The 13292-nt window shown below is 39.5% G+C and overlaps 1 protein-coding gene across 2 annotated transcripts; it reads right to left on the bottom strand.

Moving 5' to 3' along the window:
• Positions 1-37: 37 nt before the first annotated feature.
• On the bottom strand, positions 38-12969 carry comp (cartilage oligomeric matrix protein). Of its 2 annotated transcripts, none has more exons than XM_051122711.1 (19): positions 12863-12969; positions 11417-11490; positions 11142-11193; positions 10900-11048; positions 9449-9586; positions 9284-9358; positions 7785-7937; positions 7609-7713; positions 7395-7502; positions 7043-7202; positions 6842-6960; positions 6674-6726; positions 6394-6587; positions 6085-6263; positions 5945-5993; positions 5661-5857; positions 5400-5572; positions 5155-5294; positions 38-1698 (listed from the first exon to the last, which is right to left on the bottom strand). In XM_051122711.1, exons 1-19 carry the CDS (start codon positions 12936-12938, stop codon positions 1643-1645), a joined length of 2250 nt encoding a protein of 749 aa, XP_050978668.1. In that variant the 5' UTR covers positions 12939-12969; the 3' UTR covers positions 38-1642. The 2 variants fall into 2 exon arrangements, with proteins under 2 accessions (XP_050978668.1, XP_050978669.1); XM_051122712.1 differs by having other exon boundaries at positions 11145-11193.
• Between the last annotated feature and the right edge of the window lie 323 nt (positions 12970-13292).

The raw sequence follows: 13292 nt of genomic DNA, 5'->3' as shown, positions 1-13292 counted from the left end.
AAATGACCTGCTTGACGATGCTTGACCAAAGCACTACTATTTATTTATCTATTTTTTTTTTTTTTTTTTTTTTTCCTGATTTGTTCTGTTGCTGTTTTTTGTTTTTGGTCACGGTAGCATTTTCCCGTTCATCACGGTTGTAGCATGGTTTGATCTTTTCAGTTGGCTCATTCCCCTGGCCCGTCGATTCGCTCGGCCTTTGCATCTTGAGTTTCCGTTTGAAATCCTGTCAGAAATCTCTAAGATACGGCAGCTTTCATACTGATGTACGTGCATTTCTTCGAAATCTTCTGGCTGTTGCTCTTGGAAAACTTCAGCCGCAGCTTTGCTCACGGAACCTGGACTGTTTAACCTTCTGAGAATGCCGACTGTTCAACCCTGTACGTGCATTTCCCTGCCCCCAGTTTATCGTGAAGGTGTTCTTTGTGAACTGTTTTCTGTATTGCACTGATAATTCAGAGGGAGAACAATTCTGGAAGCGTATATAAGTGACTTCCCAATGCAAACTGAAAAAAAGGGCTCAGTCTGTTTGTTGCTTTAACATGTGAAACATTAGGAGATGTGGGCAGACTGCATGTGTTAATTGGTCAAATAATCTGTTGTTGATGCACATGCAGCATGCAGCCAAACTGGGGCGGTTTTAGCTAGCAGCACTTACGTGTACGTTGGAATCGTTTATTTGTGTCCTGATTATTTGTGTGAGAGCAAACCCCCTTTAGAGTAAATTCCTCTTTAAGCCTTAATAGAACTGCTGAGCAGTTAGTTACCATGATTACCATGTCCGTACCATTAAGACTAATAAGGACGTAGCTGACTAGATGGGATGTATTCCTTGATAAACATAATGATAGTGACCCATAGGATAGAGCTGAGCAGTACTGTATAACAACCCTTCCCCGTAAATCATAGCATTAGCATAAACTAAGTGCCATCCACTTTGATTTCTTTCTGTGAAGATGATCTATTTTTTATTTTGTCAACTGTCATCTCACTTAAGGCAGGTTTAACAAGTATTAAAAGACACTGTAAACAAACCGCAGATGAGCGTGTTAGGTTACAGAATGCGCGTTAAATTTTTGTGATCTCTCATTTAGTGGGCATAAACAGTGCTCGCTCTTTATTGGAGTTAACGGTATATTAGGACATATAATTTGTGGTTGTCTAGAACTTTTATTGGGTTGGATCTATCCAGACGCCCAGTTCTATAGTCGCTGTGCTGGTGTGGTCATCTTTGTCTCCTATTTGTGGTAACTGATTGTAGAAGGAACTGATTTTCGTCTTTGTCGTTTTGCTGGTCCTTTTCCTTTCTCAGAAAAATATGCTAAATATGGATGTGCATGATGTCTCAGCTGCATATATCAGAGCCTTCTTGTTATATCATTTATATTTTGTAACCTGTATTTCTGTACGTGTTTTTAAAATACATATATATATATTTAAATTTTGGCGTTTGTGACCTCAGTGCTAATGCGGTGTCATCAATTTATGTCTGTCATTAGGGGGGTTATGAAGAAAGCTAGTTAACTAATGTTCGCAAAGTACAAAAAAAAAATGGAGTATAAAATATGACACACAAGACAGAAATATACAACTCAAATTCATTAATCGTGTAAAAAAAAAAATGATGATGTTGAGATTCGGTTTAAAAAAGCTGGATTTGCTGGGTTCTGAATGTCTCAAAGTCCTCAGGGATTGTATCTGAAAAAAAAAAGAAGAAATACAATACAGCTGGTTCATTAATTCTCTCCTCAGATGTGACTGTGAATTTTGTATGCTCATAACATATTTAATTTAGATAACAGACAAAAATGAGCAGGCCCAGATGAGGTCATTCTGTGCTGACTTGAAGAGAAAATCTGCTAAATTCTGCAAAATGTATTTAAAATCTATATGAAGTTCAAAGAAAATAAATCTGGAATCAAAAGTGAGGCCACCGAAGGAAGAATGATTGTGAAATTATTACTTTCTTTCATAAATTTGGAATAATATGCTTCAATGAATCATGCTAGAAAGACCTTTATGTATCAGTAAGTACAAAAATAAACGGACTGAAATTTCATTAAAACTGTAAAAATAGTAAAATGTATATAGCAGAGCTAGAAGTACTATACTTGTATTGGCAGCTTGCAGTACACTATATGGACAAAACATCATAAAACGCCACCTCAGCAATGCTAGATAATGCGCCATCTCCTCAGATTTTCTACTGAAGAAGCTATCTTTGGCAGCGAGAGGAGCTTGGCAGCAAACACAGCATCTTGTTCCCTATTCAGAAAAACATGGGTTACACAAGTTACCCGAGACGTTCTCTTTCATAGCTTCACTCAATGCTGTGTAGCGATGATGTAATGAAAACAATATACCACACACGCCAAGCCAAGCTAAGCTTAAGCAAAGAACTGTTCATCATTTTCATTTTTTTAAACAGACCAGATCCAGTCAGGACCAAGGTGGAAAGAACCCGGGAACCAAGGGCCGTATCTGAATCCTGGTAATAAAACTTAAAAGTGTTGATGAAACCAAGAAACTCTAAAACGAGCCTGGGAAGATGTGACACTCCTAGTAAAGTGAGCTCTAGTGGCTAGAGGTGAAGAAAGCTTCTACACCTCATAAGCTAAAGAAATCACATCTCTCACCTAACGATAAATCTTGTACTTAGAAGTGGCTAGTCCTTTGTGGCCAGCCCCAAAGCACACAAACAACTGAGACGACTTGTGCCGCTGGCTACAGTTGTCCACATATGCCTTCGAAGCCCACACAGGGAAAAGCAGGAGGAGAGCAAGAATGAAGCACAACCATTTGAGAGCAGAATGATGTGGACAAAACTTTAGGGACAGCCACGAGACACTTTCACAAGATCCGGGGCAAACTCCATGCAAGATCCACTCATGGAGAGAGCCTGCAGATCATTGAGAGAAGCCAACGCTAACACAAACACCACCCTGAGGGTCAGAATCTGATCAGAGCTGACTCCAAAGTTTCAAAAGGCAGTTCTGATAACCTCCCCAGAACAACCGAGAAATCCTGAGGGCTGCAACGTAACCCTAAAGGTGGTCGCAGCTGCTCTGGCCATAAACTTTTCCTGCAGGAATTCCAGCACTGAAGCCAACTGGGCTGCTGACTGGATCCACCACACAAGCCATGCACAAAAATTTAATGAGTTTCCAGTTGGAAATATACAGCTGTCTAGTGAAAGGCTCCATGAGCATTATCAATGGACTCCCAAACACCAGAGGGAAGACCAGAAGATTGCTGGTCTAGAAGTAAGAACCACTTGCATCAGGGGCTGGGGGTGGGGTTACTGTGACCAACAAGACCAACAGAAACTTTTGACTGTCATTTTTGAAATAGCAGCTAAACACAAAAATGTTGGATTTGGCGTGTTTGGATAGGGCTGTCACAATAAATCGATTTTCCAAATGCATCGCAATTCTCTATAATGGAAGAACCTGGTTTTGGCATGCCCTTCCCCCACAGGTGAACCTCATGTGCTGTGGAATGACCTGGAAGTGGAAAAGGCATTCTTCAGGTCCACAGTAACAAACCAGTCCCCTGCTCGGATCTGTGCATGCATAGTTTTAAATGTCAGCATCTTGGATTTTCCTTTGTAGAGGGAAAAATTCAGATGATGCAGGTCCAAAATAGGGCACAGACCCCCGTCCTTCTTCGGAACGAGGAAGTAGCAGTTGAAAAGCCGTAGTTCAAGTCAGAAAGAGGAACCTCCTCTATTGGTCCCTTTAGAAGAAGAGACATCACTTCCTACTGTAAGATAGAAGCCTCTAGGGCACTGTTTGTTACAGAAAGATGAATCTCATTGAAGCAAGGAGGGTCATGACAGAACTGGAGATTGTATCTGAATGGGAACGTGTGGAGTTCCCAGTGCGACACCTAGTAGAAGTCCCCATGCTGAATTGTGTGCATCTGGACTGGGGCATAAATAATCATGGAAAATTCCACCGGCACAGCACATGCATTTGGGCAAGAAAGAGAGGGGAAGAAACCGGCCTTGAGGCAATCCCCAGGCCTTGGATTCGTAAAAGGGCGTCAGCCATTTTATTATCCCATAAGCGACAGGGGAGAACAGATGAGTCCTTGTCAAAATAAGTGTACGGAGAGTTTTAAAGTTAAAATTCTTACAAAACTTCTAGCCATAAATAGCCTCACTTGCAGCAACAGGCCGAGGCATTTGACATAATTACCGTGCAGGAAGTAGCTTGCAATGAAGTGAGAGCACGGTGGCTGGCAACAACGAAGATCCATCGTGCTTCACAGAGAGAAGAATGAAGCAAGTTCCACTAAATGCAGTAGGCGAAGCACACATATGAAAATATATCCAATGAAACAGCTTAACTAGCACAGTCCAGATCAACCGCTTCTGAAGAAGAAAATCTAAGGAGTAAATGTGTAAATGTGCATTTACTATATTAAGAGTGAATTATGAAGTGCTGTTAAGGTGGTGCTTGCGCTATCAACCAAAAGATATACTGAGTGAACCTATGAAAGAGAGTGAACCAGAGAACCATTATGCCAAAACATACTTTTGCATTCTAACTGTATAGACACTAATACATTAATAGACCTCACCCATCAGACTGCTAAACAGAGAAGCATGATTCGTCACTCCATTGAACAGATTTCCACTGCTCCAGAGTTTTATGCACCATCAGCCTGTGAACTTGTTGACCCTTCTCTGTGACTTTACATGGTCTTCAGCTTTATGGCTGAGTTGCTGCTGTTTCTAAATGCTTCTATTTTCCAATAATACCACTTACAGTTGACCGTGGAATATCTAGCAGGGGTGAAATTTTACCAACTAACTTATCACAAAGGTGGCATACCAAGTTTGAATTCACTGAGCTCTTCAGAATGTCCCATTTTATCACAAATGTTTAAAAACGCAGACTGCATAGCTAGGTGCTTGATTTAATACATCTCTGGCAATGGGTCTGATTGAAACACCTGAATTCAATAATTAAGAAGTGTGTCATTCAAAACCTTTGTCCATATAGTGTATTTTCAAATGAGCCAAAATAAACTTTGACAACGTTACGAATTCAGACTGGAAATTTGTAGGCCTTACACTAAGCTCTAAATGAGCGTACACTTGTTTCCATTTTTAAAGTATGCAAAAGGTATTTTGTCAAAAGAACTGACCATTGCATCTGTAGCGCAGGTTCGCCCAGATGATGTTCTCCTGGGAGAAGCAGAAAACTCCCAGTCTGCCTCCTCTCATGGTTGTGTCAATGATAATTCCTGTGTCTGCTACCATTTGCTGACCTTCATAGAACCGAACCCTGTATGCAAGATATGCACAGTGTTTATATAAACCTACACAGGAAAATATTGCAAATGAATGACAGGGTGATTTGCAGATTAAACATTGTCCAATCTGATTATACCTGATGTAGCCTTCTTGGGGTCTGTGCTGCAGGAACCAGCGGTAGGAGGTCTTGTCTTTCCAGCCAACATTTCTGGAGTCTTTCCACAAGAGCTTCACCTGGTTTGTCGAGTCACCTGTGTGCCAGAGTGAATTACGCAGGTTTTCTCCAGGTCCCGTGTCTGATTTCACTGCCTACCAACAAAATACAGAAACAAATACCACATTACATATATGTAGTTAAATAAGTTGTTATTCTATAATTAAGGAAACCAAATCACACCTTCAGTTGGATACCAGGCTCAGCTACAGCTCGGAAAGGATTGGCTTGCCAGTAAATCTGCTCCACTTGCTTCCACATCACCACATAGAAGCTCGAGCTGTCCTGATAGCCAAAGATAAAGCCTGCGTAGTCATCATCCGTCTCAGTATTCACATGAAACGTCCCTTCAAAGTCCACACCATTGAATGCCGTGTAGCCTTTTAGAGCAACCAGAAGGAAACAAGCTTGGAACAAATTTTTGGCAGCACATATACTTTTTGTTTTTTCTTGTCATAGTCTTTTACCTACAGCCAGTCCAGGGTCACTGTTCATGGTCTGAACAATCTCTCTTCCCTGTTGAAAAAGATGAGCATTCCTTGGTAAAAATTTATACAGTGAGAATTTTGAGCATAACCATCCATGAGGCAGAAAGAGGCAGGCAGACCTGATTGAGCACCACCCAGTTTGGATCAATCTGCGCATCTCCTTCTGGATCCAGAACCACAGTCTGATAGGTTCTGAAGTCAGTGAGAGTGACCTCAGCGTTCTCAGGACAAACATCAATGATGTCACTAAATGTGTCATTGTCAAAATCATTCTCACAAACGTTCCCAATCCCATCACCTGCAAAACAAAAGTCAAGAAAATGATGCAGAAGATTGTGATTTGACATTCATCACAAGTCAACGACATCGGAAACTGAAAATATCAACAGTCTGATGTAAAGTGAGGTTTCCAAGCAACAAAGCCTGACCATCTAAGTCCTCCTGCAGTGGGTTTGGAACCAGACGGCAGTTGTCGGGACCGGGTGGAAGGAGATCGGGAATGCCATCGTTGTCATCATCATCATCACATTCATCTCCAATGCCATCCTTGTCCGTGTCCAGCTGGGAACTGTTGATAACTGCAGGACAGTTGTCTCGAGAGTCCTGATGCCCATCTCCATCACTGATGACAGAAACCAAAGCACTGAATCCAACACACTGATTATGGGGTGTGACCAATGACAATCAACAACTGGAGTGATGTAATACCTATCTTTGTTGGTGTCACAAGGATCGCCAATCAAGTCATTATCCACATCCATCTGTGGCAGAAAGAAGGAAAATTATGAGTTACGTAGGCTCTTTTAATCTTTTTATTCAGAGTTTGATTAAACCTCCATCACGTTCAGACTTTAAGAGTGTAGGGTTTAATCAGACCTGATCAGGGTTGCGAATGTAGGGACAGCTGTCACAAGCATCACCAACGTTATCACCATCTCTATCTTTCTGGTCACGGTTTGGCACCTTTTTGCAATTATCTTTATCATTTTTGATTCCTGGAATGCAAAACACAATTTCTCAGTTTGACCAATGCAAATGTTCATATTAGAACAACGAAGGAAACATCTAAATCCTTACCATCTCCATCAATGTCATCATCACATTCATCACCCTGACCGTCACTATCCGTGTCTTTCTGGTCATTGTTTTTTACCAGACGGCAATTGTCACAAGCATCTCCATAATCGTCCTGATCAATGTTCTTCTGATTGACGTTGGGGACGAGCACACAGTTGTCCTGCCAGAGAAGTAAACAATAAGAAGGTCATGAAAAGTGGTAGTTGGAGATTCTACAATAGCTTCAGGCTAAATTCTAAGGCAGTATCACTTTCATCAAATTCCCCCTGTACATTATATACAGCATTTTGATTATATATATCTGGTTATATTATGACTCTGCATTTATTTAAGGGGTGTGGTGACCACTGACCTCTGTGTTTAGGATCCCATCTCCATCTGCATCATCATCACATGCATCACCGATGTTATCCCTGTCTGCATCCTCTTGGCCAGAGTTTGGAACGGTGAGGCAATTGTCCTAGAAAACCATTTTATTAAGATCTTTTTTACTCAGTTTTTACTTAATGCTTAGTGCAATACATTTTTATCCTTTTATTATTTTATTCTTAGTTTTTATTTTTTACCTTTGCACAGTTTCTTTCCACACATTCCAACTTTTCATCAGGAAAGCCATCAATATCAGTGTCTGTTCCACATAAGTATCCATTCCCAGCCCATCCAACTCCACACTAAAGCAGATTATATCCGTTAGACCATGTAGACCATGTGTTTCAGGTGTGAAATATGATCATTGACTTACTGCGCATTCAATCTGTCCATCACGATGAACAATGCATTCTGCGCTGGCATGGCAAGGATTGGGCTGACCATTACCACAGGCCCTCTCAGGTTTGCAGCCTTTCACCTGATCCCCAGAAAAACCAGTCTTGCAGTGGCCACAACGAAAAGAGCCCTGCCATGAACACACAATGACTCACATAAACATTAGGAAAATGGAAAGAATGATGATCCAACTGATTGAGATGAATCCATTTCTCAAACTCTGTAGACCAGTGTTTTGGTTAGGTCTTTTTTTTTTTTTTTTTTTTTTTTTTTGTTATCTTACACAGTTTTGTTTTACAGAACATCAGAATGGGAAAAGAAGGCTACAGTTTGCACGGGCTCACCAAAATTGGACAACAGAAAATTGGAAAAAGGTTGCCTGGTCTGATGAGTCTCGATTTCTGCTGTGACATTCAGATGGTAGGGTCAGAATTGGGTTTAATTAAGCATGTTTTGTTTGACTCTTCATTAGCCTTTTAATTTTGCTATACTGATTGCATGATTACATGGTTAGTTGCATTTAGCACTGTTGTTTTTCCCAATGTCTTTGAGCCCTCACTGTAAAAATGATTAGGTAACCTAAACGTATGCTTCATGTGGTCACATCTAAATTAACTGGTTTTATTCAAGTCAAAATATTCCTTAAAGGGGTCATCGGATGTCCATTTTCCACAAGTTTATATGATTCTTTAGGGTCTTAATGAAAAGTCTATAATATACTTTGGTTAAAACGTTTAGCTGCTAAACTTGCTAACTAGCACATTATTAGGAAAGGCGATCACAAAGATTCATAAAAAAAACCCTTATATTCACTTCTGCTGTAAGTGAAGCTGGATCACAAATGATTTGCGTGAACATAGACGGATATATGTAGATCGTGAGGCACATTCCCTTCACAAACAAATGTAATCCACTGCATCTTCAGCGGCTCAGATGTCAGGAGTAAATGATGACCACTACGTTCATTATTACATCCAGTAACACAACACCTCAATTGCTCAATTCTTGTCTAACTTACATCCCTGCTCCGGCATTAAAACATGGAGGTTGGACTGTTACAACTGATCTGAGGTAAGATGCTCATGTCAGTCAACTATTGTGGGAGCGGCCTCTGTCGGTGTGATGCCACAACGACAGGCATCTGAGAATGGCTCGATTTGAAAAAGGGAATATTATTTTTTACAGATTAATTAAAAACCACTGCATGGATTTTTATCATTATAGGGTAGATATGTACATACACTGCCAACACACATTAATGTTCAAACAACATGTAAAAGTGAACTTAGCATCCGATGACCCCTTTAATATGACTAAACCAGTCTCACCTCATTCAGTTATGAAAGTAATTTTTACGATTAGATCAGGTAGAAATTTCTGGCAGAAGTCTCTTTTTACAGTGCATCAGAACAGAACTTTTTTGGGGAGTTTGCAAAACAGATCAGACGATCATGCAGAACATCATGCATCACTCACTGGCGTGTTGATGCAGTTGGAGTTCACCACGCAGCCTCCATTTGAGTTCTCACACTCATTAATGTCCGTGCACACCTGCATATGAGAATTTACGTTTAATTTCAAACATTTTTATCAATTGATTGCCTGCATTTGAATCGAAAGATTCCCATAGAAAAACGATACCTGTTTATTGGCAGATGCATAGGCGAGTCCCACCCCCTGCACCTGAGGGCCCATGTATCCAGCGGGACAGGGGCCACAGCGAAAACCAGGTGATGTGTTAATGCATCTCACCCCCATGTGACATGGCATTACAGCACACTGTACACAACAAATACAAGAAACAGTAGAGAACAAAAATCTTATCACAGACATATCTCACACATCCTTTCATAAAGTGTAGAGAGATTGTAAATAAGAGATTTATTGTGCAGTGTAGAGAGCTTCGTTGATTATAATGGAACTTTGTAAGATTGCGACGAACTAAGATGAGTGACAGCTTTTACTGATTTTTAAGGGAATTTATATTGTTTAGATGTTAAACAAGAAGGTTATATTAAGTGACTTTACATTGTCTGACTATAACACTATTGCCTGATTTTTCAAAAATCTGTCAAAAATTTGTTTGAAACAAGTCACAAGTGAGCCGCTGCGCATTCAAACACTGGTGGTTTGTTTATGAATGAACATGCATTTTTAAATGAATCTACTGAGTCAATGATTCAATTTCCCATTCATAAAGACAGTCACTTGCTTTATTCCTACATGAATCAGCTGTTCGAACAAATTAAATGAATGAATGACTCAGTAATTAAATCAGTGACTTACCGCCAACTACTGGCAGTTTTAGTTGAAATCATTTAATATTACTATATTCAAAATTTTATATTTAAAACGTTAAACAGCTTATTTTTAATTTACTTTTCATTATTATACACCACTGGATAAAGTATAAAATAGTGCTAATCTTAAAAGAAGGACTTTTCCACTTGATGACTGACCCTTTTATTTATAAGGCAGGATTTCATTTGCGATATTGCGCATTGCACTTTCTCCCATTCACACTAATATGACTGCATCTGTAAGATGTCAGTTTTGCCTACATTCTAATTCATAAAGATCTTAAAGACATCTAATAGATATCTATTTGACAGCTGATAGGAAATGCCTATAGACGTATTCCAGATGAGCAAACACTCAGATGTAACTTGCAAACTTGCAGATGTAAATGCAGAAATCAAATAGACGTCTCTGTGATGTACGTGTGCTATCAAGGAGACCTCTGCCTGTCAGAGTGAGCAGGGCATAGGGATTAGAACCCTGATAGCACACACACATCTGGGAGATGTCTATTTGACGTGTGTATTTACATCTGGAAGACGTATTTTTTAGAGTTCGCTCATCTGCAATACGTCTACAGGACGTTTCCTATCAGATGTCAAATAGATGTCTATAAAATGTCTTTAAGATGTTTGTGATTTAGAATGTATGTTAAACTGACATCTTACAGACGTCTGTCAGATGTTTGTGCACAGCAGATGCTTTCCAGATCAAACAATCTTTAACAGACATCTTGCAGACGTATGTGTTCTATCTGGGAATTCCTCCTAATTCAGCTCAGACAGTCCACTCACCTCATCAACATCTGTACAGTAAGTTCCATTTCCTGTCATGCCAACTGGACACGGACCACACGTCACACCACTGACTGTCATTACGCATTCCACACCAGGGTGGCAGGGGTTGGGAACACATGAAGGCTGTGGATCTGCTGGTCTCATGCCTACAGTAAGACATGAGAGAAAGAATATGTAATCTTTAGCAAATACACTCTCACCTACAAATCTAAAGCAACCACAAGCTTAGAATCCCTCACCACATGCTTCACACTCCATAACTGTGTTCTTCAAGAAAACAATCTCCTGTATCTGTAAAACAAAGGGTTCAGTTTTATGTAAGAATGTATAAGAAAATGTTATTTAGGACTTTAATGGGCTGGTAAGTCATTTATAATAATACATTAATGTGTGAATGGATAGTAGAGGTTTTATACAAGGTCATTTAACCTGAGAATATGCAATGACATCTTTTTCAATATTTTCAGTATTTTAGAAAATACGGACTGTTTGGAAATGACTAATCATGATTTACCTGTTGTTTCAGTAGTTCTTTGATTTCTGCAAGCTCCTGGTTTGTGCCTTTAATCTGTTTGATAATCTCTCCATCTGTAGTAAACGATGCAGAATTAGAAAGATAATTTAGCACCATACCATCTTTCTTTTGCAGACAGTCGGTTGAGTGCACTTTCCCTTTAAGACTGTATGAACTGTTAACTACATACGAGCAACAGGACAGCTTCATGATTAATGCTTGTAAAGCTCCACTCAAATTATAATGACTTTTCCTGCAGGCCCTGTGGATGATTTTTTTAGCATCTGATATTATATCAGTCAGGAAAGGTATTGAAGTAATTTGCCAAGAACTCACTCACTTTGACTGTTATTCTGTGTGTTTGTAAAAAGCAAAGCCCAGTCCAAGTCTGTTGCCTTGGCAGGGACTAATGTTGGATCCTGTTTTCTGTGTTGAAGCATGACCATAACATGTAATGCAAATATCGTGCTTCATTTTGATTAATCTCGTGGGTGAACAAGTTGTTATGACAGCAGATGAATTGTTGCAGTTGTGATTTATGGGGCTGGTTTTATGAGCCACCGAAGCAGCAACACTAGAATGACCAAATCAACCTGAGAGTATTTCTTTCTCAGCTTATGAGCTGGGGTTAGGGTCCCAGTAAGGGTCAGGTTTTGCTTTTCTCCACTGATGATTGTCCTAAACTGAAATAAAAAATGTATGTTACAAATTTAGCAGGAGGGGCTTCTGTCAGAGGTTTCCCTCTCCAGAGGGCAACGCAGACAAACAGAAGGGAAGTGTGCTCTTTCCATTAGCGGCATCAGTGTTTTCCATATGCATTCCAGGTTTCCATAAGCTCAACTTATCAGTTATTCATCTTGCCTGGTGGGCCAGTTAAAATGTTGTTTTTTTATCCTGCAACTGCATAGAATGTAAATGTTCTCTTCAGCAGTATTACAGTTTTAAAACATACCAAACTCTGCCCACATGACAGGCTCATATCAAGATTCTTAGCTTAAAACTTTCTAAAAGCTATAATTAGAAATAAAACTAAAGTTGTTCATCTACGAGGGGGCAAACAGAACATTATATACAATTAAAAATATAAATATTAATATTTTCCATGGAACAATCTTGCAGTGCACTTCAGATCTTCTCCCACAAATACTTTGAACTTTGTCATATATGTGAACTCTGAGTTAGAACAATTAAAATATGTTTTGAGTGTATATTATGATACAGTATATTCTTTCAGTAAAGCACTTTCTTGTAAACATGTTAATAAACTTAACAAAGAAAAATCTTCTATTATAGATATATTTTAAGTCCTGAATATGTATAACACATGACAAAAGTATGCATTTTAATGGTCACCTCAGGAGAAGTAATAAAAATTCATTAATCAAAACGTGTGCAAACCTTAAAAATATATGAATGCGTACTGCAAACGTGCAGAAGTCAACTTACCTCTGGATATTCCTTGAGCAGAAACCAGAGCGCCGTGCAGATAAAAGCTGCAGCTGAACAGCACAGTCCACAGCATGTTGAGTGTCTGCAGTGAGAGGAGGAGGACGACAGATCTGAGTGTGTCTGTGTCTCTTCTGCTTTTATACCACGTCACTGACGTCATCTGCAGTCTGCTTCTTCACAGATCACACCTTTCATTCCATTCCAAGGTTCACATGTGAAAGTCAGGAAAAAATGATTGAACACACAAAATAGATAAATAAATAACACAAACTAATGAACAAGGGGTACTTGTTTTCGGAGTCTTATGAAAAAAATACTAATGCATCTTACACCTAACAGTTCAGCTGTTTAGTGTAAAGGGTCACTCCACCCCAAATTGAAAATTTTGTCATTAATCACTTAACCTTAACCCCATGTCGTTCCAAAC

This window comes from Labeo rohita, chromosome 11 (genome assembly GCF_022985175.1).
Source record: "Labeo rohita strain BAU-BD-2019 chromosome 11, IGBB_LRoh.1.0, whole genome shotgun sequence".
Classification (NCBI taxonomy): domain Eukaryota; kingdom Metazoa; phylum Chordata; class Actinopteri; order Cypriniformes; family Cyprinidae; genus Labeo; species Labeo rohita.
This window is presented reverse-complemented; position numbering and strand designations above follow the sequence as displayed.